Here is a 9,613-nt window from a genome sequence, read left to right as displayed (position 1 = left end):
CAAGAGAAAAGCAAAATGATGGCAATTTATGATTCTGTCCGCTGAGTTCCACAAAAGGTTCACACTATCTGTTTGTATTTTTCTCGGTAGCTTAGAATAACATGGCTCAGCCCCCTGGGACCTTCACTGCAAGGGCCATCTCCAGAGGCGCCCAGACAGCAAGGTGCTGGTTGTTAGTGCTCGTTCTCGGCAGCCTCAAAGTAACTTCCAAAGGTTAATGAAGCCGCAGGGCACCTGCACAGCCCGGCTGCCCTCTCTCCCACCGACAGACCTCAGGCACAGGCCAAGCCTGCCTGCCCAGGGCTGCCCTCACCCCTCCCCATACGTCTGCATGCACTGAGGTGGCTTAATGAGAGAGAGAGAGAGAGAGAGAGAGAGTCTGAGCCTTTATTGAAGCCCCAAAAGAGACCGGATGGGTCTCTCCCCGCGCCCCCCCCCCCGCCCCCAGTATCCTTTCCCCCCAGACACAGCCCCCAAGAGGTACAGTCGGACAAAGTATCAGCCAGTTTAGTGAAAACCAATTCCATCGCCGCAGGGACTTGGCCTAAATGGCTGTGGGTGGTTGGGTCAGCAAAGAGCCCTGGCCGCGCGCAGGCCCACGGCCTGTGGTCCACTCCACACCCACAGAGGTGCGCCTGCCCTCAGTCTTCTTCAGGCAAAGGCGGCTCCCAGGCGCGGGCAGGATGCTGGGCCTGCCTTCTGCAGGCGGAGTGGCCTCTCCCCTCCCCCGCCTCCTCTCCCTCCCTCCCTCCCTCCCTCCCCATTCCCCTCCCTTCCTCCACCTTCTCCCAGAGGAGGTGACAGACGGGCCTGTAATTTGGTTCCATTCGCTCGACTGGAGCAACACCTGCCCCCCTCCCCTGGGACGCCAGGGTCTCATCCCAAACCATACAAGAAGCCAAAGACAAATCCGGGCCCACATGCAAATAGGGCCAGGAGAGGCGCCGGCCTGCAGCTTCCCGTAGCCAGCCGCAGGCTGGGCTTCTGCCCGAAGACCAAGAAAATCAAACAGGAGCCTGAAGTTCACACTACTAAAAATCACCCAAAACTTTAATTAGGTTTTTCAGGGCTTTTTAAAATTTAATAAATAGCTATGGCAGTGAGCAGTCTCTCCTCCCACCCACGCGCCACATGTCAATAAAACAAGTGTCTGGCATTTGAGGGTATTGATAGGAAAGTTCAGAAAGAGAGGAGGTTTGCAGGGAGCGGTGACAGCCGTGGGCCCCTGGTGTCTGTCACACCGCCACGCAGCGAAGGTGCCACCCCGGCTCTGTCCCCACAGCCTCTCTGGAGAACCACACTCATTTCTTTTTCCGTTCAGGGACACTAACCACCAGGCCTCCCCAAACACCCCCCCAGGCCCTGCTCAGAGTCACCTGCCAAACGGACTCATTCTGGATCCTTCTGAGACTCACCACAGAGCAGGAAGACTGGTTATCGGCCACTTCCACGGTGACCCAGACCACACCCCCATTTGTGCCTGGTCACATTTGACCCCACCGGTCAGCTGTCCCCTTCTTTGTGACGCCGGCTTCTCTGCACAGGGGCTGAGTGCCAGGGCGGTCAGCCTCTAGTCCAGGGCCTGCGTGGCAGAGCGAAGCATGAATTCTTTCGAGGTTGTGGGTTTTGCTGTTGCTGAAGGTGTTTTCATGAAAGAGACACTTGGGTGTGATTTACCTTTATTTTGCCAACCATCAGTTCTTGGGCTGGACTGCTCTTCAGGGTCATTTTGCTGTCCAGATCCTCTCTGGCGTGTGACCTGGGATATGAGCCTTAATGCCTCTGTGCCCTGGTGCGTCGGCTGTAATTTAGGACTATGAAGAGCTGAGCTGTTGAGGGGTTGTGTGAGTTGATGATAGAAAGAGCCTGGCACTGGGTAGGTGCTGACTCCACCATGGCCTGCCAGGGTGCAGCAGGCATGAGGTAAAGGTCAAAGGCTTCTTGGCGACTCTGTGGGGATGTGAGACTGAGTCACTTACCCACTCAGCGTGTGGGTTGACTCCCTCGAGGGGAGGCCTAGGGATTCACCCGGAAGCACACGTGGCCCCCACGGGGTTGAAAGGTCCGTGTCGGGGGCATCTGTTACTGTCATTTGTGATTGGCAGGTCTCCACGATCTCGGGGTTGTGGAAGGGCTTACTCTAAAGTCACCAGAAGAGCTCCAAACTCCCGGTGAGGACCTCAACCCAACTCCTGGTCAATAGCTAAGGGAACCCCCTTTTTTGCTTTTCCATCTTTGAAGCCTGCCTAAGGTAGGCCCTGGGGAGTGTCCCTTCACTTTCTCCTTTCTCCTTGACCATCGCCAGCCAGTGCCAACTCGTAGCCACCCCAGTGTACCCCTATAGCAGCTTTGGATTTTGGGGTCATCTTCTGGGCCAGTGCTCAGGTGTGTCCACCCATGATGGGGAGGGACCGAAAGGGTCACTCACATCCAGCAAGTGTGCAAGAGAAAGTTCAAGCCAAGGAGGACGGGGTGCTTTTGCACACGGCAGGAGGCTCACCAAGGAGAAGAGCCAGCTGGTGCAGGCCAAGGGGCCGGGGATGAGCTCACCAGCAACCCCCTCCGCATGCAGGTGCCGCTGACGGCGTGCAGAGGTGGGTGGATTTGTTTCCCTGCAATAATGACTCTTTAGTTGTGTTGAAACACAAAGGATCCTGTCTTTTAGAAATACTTACTGGTGTATTTATACATGAGATGATGGGATGTTTGGGCTTTGCTTCAAATAGCCCAAACGGGAGAGAGAGAGGATAAGAGTATAAATGAAATGTCGGGTATATTAGAATTCATTTTACTATTCCCCGAGCTTTTCGAAATGTTCTGAAATTTTCTTTGAGAGTCTTTTAAAATGTAGCCACTCAGCTAATTCATGCTGGTTGATTTCAGACCCGTCTCGCCACCATCGACTCATACCTAAACCTCCTCGTCTCTGGCCTCCACCTCAGGCTCCGCAACCCAGCAGCCCCCAGTCCTTAGCATTTTTTGTCCACAAGCCACCCCGATACTTCACCGCCTGCCCTGCAGTCTGTCCGACCCCAGAGCTGCTCTCCAGACCCTCCCCAGCGTCCCCTTCCTCCCATTCACCCCTCCCAACTCCAGGAGACACCCACACCTGCCACCAATCTCTCACCTCCCCTTGACTCAAGAAGCCCTTGAAACCTCCCCTTGCCACTAGCTTTCTAGAATGATCAACAAGGGGCGAGAAACCCTCCTCCCTGCCTGGAAACACTCTGGAAAGTGAACAGGAAGTTCCAAAAATCTCTTCATTTCCTCCAGAATGCTTTAACTGTTAAACTTTGGAAGAAGTTTGTCTACCCCAAGAGCCAATCCGTCAGCGCCTCTGAGCTTTGACCACGCCCCAGCCATGTGCCCAGTGCTTCCTGGAACTGGCCCAGGTCATCGTCCTAGTGTGCTAGCGGGCAGGGCCTCCGTCACGCCGTTTCCAGGTGGAAATCCGAGGTGCGTGATAAAGCGATTTGCCCTGGCCACACCAGCAAGCAAGGAGCTGGCCGCAACCAGCCTGAACACAGCCTCTCTGCAGGAGGCCGGGGTGTGGACCGCCTGCTGGGGTCAGTGCAGGGGGCACCACAGGGAAAGAGGCCTGGGGCACACCTTGCAGGGAGAGGGGGTGCAGACAACCACTTTCAATGTGGCTGTTTACAGTTTATTCCAGGGCTTACCAGGAAAGGTTATGTATGTTTTCCTTCTGGCTTTTAGTAGAGCTAATAATGCCTCATATGCGCTGACATGTTGTATGACTGCATGCAGTTGGTGGAGGTCACATATCAGTGATGTGCTCACGAGCCATTAGCATAATCGTTTAATATAATATTAGTATACAATTTAAATAGTTAAGATTTCTCTTATGCAAAGTCCTGTGTGTTTTATAGATTGGAAAGGTCGTCATATAGCCCATTTAGCCAATAGAGTCTCATGTTTCCAGACGGGGGGAGAGTTCCTCTCCCCCTCGCTGACAGATGGCCCATACAGTGTTTACTGTGTCCTGTTCTGGGAAGCATTTCCTTATCCCACGAAAACCTCAAAGCCAGCGTTTGAGAGAGGGACCCAGCTTACAGAACTGAACATGGGAGCGTCAAGAAATAGTCCTGTGTTCAATGTGTAGAATAAGATGGAGCCAGTGTCCAGATCCGGACTAAGTAAGATAGAGCCAGTGTCCAGATCCGGACTAGAGTTCTGAATCTCAAACACAGGGATGGGAGAAAGCACTCAACTCCAGTGTGTGGCACGGGGCTCCCAGCTGAAGAGCCAGCACTGCCCAGAGACCCGAGGAATGGGCATCTGCATTTCAGGGGGCTGCGCCTGGAATCACTGGAATACTCAAGCAAGCAAACAAGCGGGGTTAGGGGGAGGAGAACAAGGCAGGCATAGGAAACTGGCGAAGGGCCCAGGTTCCAGAGGACCAGACATCTCTAGGCTTTGCCGCCTGCACATGGCAGGAACATTCATCCTCAGACCGGGGCAGAGATGATGCTAGACAAAGTCCAGACGGAGACCGAAAGACGACTGCGCCCAGATAAAGCACTCGAATTTGACTTTCCACAGGCAACGAGGAGCAGCCAAGGGTTTTCTGATGAGGAATGGAGCACCAATTTAAAAGTTGTTCTTGGGCCGAAAAGCGTCTTGGCGTGCTTGGGAGTGTGGATGGGGCGCTCAGGGCCACGCCCCTGCAGGTGTCAGTGCCAGGTTAGCCCAGGCCAGCCACCGGCCTGCAGTGTCCCCCTGCAGAGGAGAAAGGGGTCCCCCTGCCTCCTGCTGGCTACCACCTGGGCCAGAGCCCATGCTTGACTTGGTGAGCAGAGCCAGGCTACATCTAGCCTCGGTGTGCCCCCAGTGGGGCATCTGTGCCACGCAGACCCAGCCTCCTTAGGCACTGCCTGAGCTAAAACTCCCCCTAAGCGCAAGGTTGGAGAGCTGGGGAGCAGGGGCCCCTCTAGCAAAGGAGAACGGTAGAGCATGATGGCTGAGGGCAGCTCCTTGGACACCCTGGCAAATGCGGCTTCACAACTCCGGGTCTGTTTCTACATCATTTCTCTAAGCCTCAGTCTCCTTGGTTGTTAGCTGGAGATGGTACAATGACCTACTTCATTGGGTTGTTGTGAACTGCGATAAAGCACATAGCACTTAACTCCGTGAGCACGAGGGACACACTCAGCTCCTGTGAGCTAGTCAGATTCTCCTGTCACCAGCCCAGAAAAGACTTCTGAGTGCAAGATGGCCATGAGCTGTGTAGGCGGTCCCCACGCTTCACTCCTGCCCCCCTCCCCCCCACCGCCCCTCAAGCCTTGGTGAGGAAAACCAGCAGCTGGAGACTCATGGCGTGATGGGAACTGGATAAGTGGAAGCGTCACGGAGGCTGGTTTGTCGGCCGCCTTCATCATAGCAGGATGGCGACCGGGCCACTGGAGAGAGCCCCAAGAGCTGGGTCCACAGGGAAGCTGGTGTCCCCTGCCCTCCTGACGCCCATCCCTGCCAGCCTGATTTCTTCCCGCCACCATTTCCCTGTCCTCAGTCTGCTCTTCCCTCCCCAGCCATCCATTGCCCGTCCTCCTAGCCATGCCCCTCCTAATGCCAAGGGCAGTGTGTTCGCTCAGGGCTTCTGCTGAGTGGCAGAGCGAGGCGGCAACTCAGCCACAGCAACCTTCAGCAAGGGGCCCTTGGACCGGTGCTGGGTCAGGTGGAGCCAGGTTTTCTGGGGGCAGCAGTGCCCTGGCCATTTGTTAGGAAGCTGGGGGCAGAAGAGGAGAGGAGCATCAGGGGAAGTGTGGTCAGGTCTCTATGAGGAGACAGCAGGCCAGGGAGCTGCTGCAAGGCCCCGTGAGGGCCTGGCTACAGGTGGCACAAATTCAGGGCGTTGGAACAAGCTAAGAGAAAGCCTGATACGGTGGCAGCTGTGGTGGAGGTTGCTGTAGGCTGGTCTAGACTCTGCTCAGAAGTTGCCACCCAAGACAAGCCTTCTCTAACAGCTCTGCCCCCACGTCACCACCTTCAACTATGTGCCCTCGCTTATTTTTCTTTCCAACAATGAGAAATACCTGAAATGACACATTGCTTACATTTGCTGGCAACGGGCTGTTCCTCTCCAGCCGACTGTCTCCTCTGATGCTCGCCACCATCGTTATTCAGAGCGGAATCCTTCTCCCTCACCCACTGCAAACAGCCACTGAGTCCTTGCCACGTGCAAGGGTGAGTGGTCACCCCCAGGCCTAGCAGCAGTGAGTCCCAGAGCTGCCTGTCTTCTTCAGGGTCCTCAGCAGCAGTGGGCTAGGAATGACGCTGTATGTTGCACAGAGCTCAGTGATACAAGGACTTTCTGCCTGGAAGCCATGATGCCACAGTCTGTGTCCATCCTGCGTCCAACACCAAAGTCATGCCCTGGTCCAGGTTCTCCTAGATGTCAACGGGAGGACTGTGCTGAGCAGTGGAAAGCTGGCTCATAGGCCGGGCACGGGAGGCCCTCAGAAGGGCTCCAGAGGCTGGAAGTTACGTCACTTCCTTAGCATGAAAATCCGATTTTTCTGTCATACAGTAGAATAGTGCTGTGAGGACAGGGCAGTCACTTCTCTTCACTAGGAGAGGAGAGAAGACCTTGAACAGCCTGGAGACTCTGGAGGCCTAGTGTTGGGGACCTGGGATGTGGTCCGGACACAAGGCCGAGGTAGCCACTGTGGTTCCCGTAGGACGTGCTTTCCTAGCAACTCTGTGGGGACACCCTTCTTGTGTGAATAGGTATCTGCTGGAACCTCACTACCAGATCCCTCACCCTTCTTGTGTGAATAGGTATCTGCTGGAACCTCACTACCAGATCCCTCACCCTTCTTGTGTGAATAGGTATCTGCTGGAACCTCACTACCAGATCCCTCATTACGAGCGAAAAGTGTTCGTAATCCCAAATAGTTTATACATAAAGCCGAGCTTCCGTATCATTGCATATTCTAGTCTGGTGATAGACTCAGGCATCTTGGTCTGTGCACACCTGTGCGCATGGATGTTTTAAAGTGATGTCTGCTTGCACACAGAATATTGCACAATTTTATACTACCTATAGGCTTTGTAGATGATAGTAGCCCCATTCCAAGATCGTCCTAGGGGCTCATTTTTTCTTGTTTGCAGAAAAGGATGGTTCATCCTGAGTCTCTATCCTGATTAGATATTTGAGGGCTTCCATAGTAATAAACACCCTATTCTTACTAAGTGCCATGAGGCCATAGGAGCAAAAGAGTCTATGATTCAAGTAACATTTTTATATCAATACAATCATTTTTTTTTTTTCATAAGAAACATGAGATGTGAGCCCTCCTCTGTGGGAGGCCCATTCATAGACTAATCAGTGCCCAAGTTGAAGAAAAGCAGCAACTCTCGCAATACAAATACTATAATATGTTAAGGTTTTGCTTTGTTTTCTCTTTTACTAGTTCCTTTCTGAGGAATTGAGTTCATTAAGATATTTCATGCTCAGCCAATGTATTCATTATGTTTAGACAGTGTGTTTAAAAAAAAGGAGAGGACTTTATTTGATACCTTTATTTATATGCAAAACAGTGCACCATTCATGAGATATGAAAAACTCGTCAGATAGAAACCAGATTATATCTATTTTCACTACAAAATATTGCATTATATAAAGCAACAGAGACACAAAAAAACCCTGAAAAAGACTAAAATCTTTGGATAGCAGATGTGTTTTTTTTTTTCCCTTGTCTCTAAAATACACTCCTTGTTTTAAGAGTTTCACAGCTGAGAACATGAAACATTTTCAGGTTATAGACTTTTCTTTTTGGTTGTCACAGAGGAAAGAAGTTCTGAATTCTTCTTTTAGGAAAATAACTTAATTTCCTAAAATTATCTCACACACAAACATCACACACACAAAGAAGCTATTCTCCTTATAAACAGTTGTACTTTCCAGACATAACTACAGATAAGAAGAACAACACTTACCTTTTTTTAAAAAAAAAAAACTATAATGGTGAAGTGCTAGTGTTGCTGATCTCACAACAAAAGAACCTTTCGAGAACAAACATCTTCATATATAAAATATGCTTAGAAACGGAGAAGTGGGAAATCTGTTATACAAGTGCAATATAATTAGAGCCGAAAGAAAGACCACAATATAATCTCAACAAACACATAAAAGTTAGACGGAATTATTCCACAGGAAAAAGTGTAAACACTTGACTATAAATAAATTGGCACAGAGTATCCAAAGTAAAATTATCACCACTCTGAAAAATAAATGTCTTGGAAAAAAATACTCTACTTCTTCTAACATAAATAAAAATAGGTTGTCTTTTTCTAACTGAGCCGATGGGGCCACATGTCTAAGGTCACAAATAGATGTTTTTGGATATATAAAGGGGCACTTTGCCTGAAAAAGCAATCAGATATTAAGTTCTCCATTTAAATATGGATTTTCCTGTCTACATTAGTCTCACACCCTGGGGTTAAAACCTCACCAAGCTCAAATCCTCCCACAATGTGTCTATTTGTCCAAGATGTATCTTTGAATTTCTCCAAACATGCAGGCCTTGTCTCTTACATTTGGATGCTAATATAATCTTTCTTATCACAACAGGACTGAAAGTTTCCTGCTCCATCCTCCTGTGCCTTAAATCTCTGCACTGAAGGAGGGTCCCTCCCTCTCTCCGAATGTTTGGTGATTTGTCCATTAGAACAGAATCCCAGACAGTCGAAAGTTAGGAGCCTCTTCTCAGAGCTCTGCCCTCATTCTTTCGAAACCCCAAGGTCTGTGGGAGCTAGATGGAGAACTCAGAGTCTCCAGTGAGCTAAAGCAACAACCCTTAGAGGCTGCTAACACCAGGAGGTGGGTCAGCCTGGAGGCTGCTGTCCCTGGGCCAACTCAAGGTTCTCCGGGCCGAGCGCACACCCCCTGCCAGCCCCGGGGCTCGCCAGACACCCCACTTCCAGGGTCAGGAGCCTTCCCTCGTCGCCCTGCTGACCAGAGAGAATACATCGCGAGCTTCCCTCGGTCCGAGTCTCTCTCGGCAGCCTCCCTGCTGGGCCGCCCCCACCTCCCTCCCCTGCGGCCACCGCCGGGGTCGGTCGTCTGCCGGCGACTCCCCGACCGGCGGCCTCCCGCGGCGCTCCGGGGCCTACACGTCCAGGACGTGGTTGAGATAGGAGATGTAGCAGATGGCCAGGCGCAGGATCTCGATCTTGGAGAGCTTCTTGTCGGGCGGCAGCGTGGGCAGCAGTTTGCGGAGCTCGGCGAAGGCCAGGTTGAAGGCCTCCACGCGGATGCGCTCGCGGGTGGCGTGGGCCGAGCGGTACTTGGCCGTGGCGCGCCGGCGGCGGCGCTTCTCCTCGCGGCTCAGCTGCTGCGGGTGTGGGTAGAGCGCGGCCCGGCTGCCGCCTTTGCCGTCGCCCTCGGCCTCCTCTACCGGCTCCAGGTCCGACACGCTGCCCAGCACCTTGGCGTCCGCGCCGCCCAGCGACTCCGGGTCCGAGTGCGCCGAGCTGGGGTGGTCCGAGTCGGCGGCTTGGTCCGGACTCAGCATCATTTTGGAGGCTGAGGGGGAGTCAGAAAGTCAGTCAGTGGACGGAACGGGGGTCTGCCAGGCGCGGGGCGGGCCCGGCC

General features: G+C 52.6%; 1 protein-coding gene across 1 annotated transcript in view; it reads right to left on the bottom strand.

Annotated features, from left to right (window-relative positions):
- Nucleotides 1–7,564: 7,564 nt before the first annotated feature.
- Nucleotides 7,565–9,613, bottom strand: part of NHLH2 (nescient helix loop helix 2) — a 4,565-nt gene continuing 2,516 nt past the window's right edge. Inside the window, exon 3 of the mRNA XM_004689606.2 lies at nt 7,565–9,544. Coding sequence (XP_004689663.1) covers nt 9,129–9,536 — 408 coding nt within the window. The 5' untranslated portion in view covers nt 9,537–9,544 and the 3' untranslated portion in view covers nt 7,565–9,128. The remainder of the gene's footprint in view (nt 9,545–9,613) is intronic.

This window comes from Condylura cristata, unplaced genomic scaffold (assembly GCF_000260355.1).
Source record: "Condylura cristata isolate star-nosed mole 26May11 unplaced genomic scaffold, ConCri1.0 scaffold00026, whole genome shotgun sequence".
Classification (NCBI taxonomy): domain Eukaryota; kingdom Metazoa; phylum Chordata; class Mammalia; order Eulipotyphla; family Talpidae; genus Condylura; species Condylura cristata.
The sequence above is the reverse complement of the archived record's forward strand: the minus strand, read 5'-3'. Positions and strand labels throughout refer to the sequence as shown.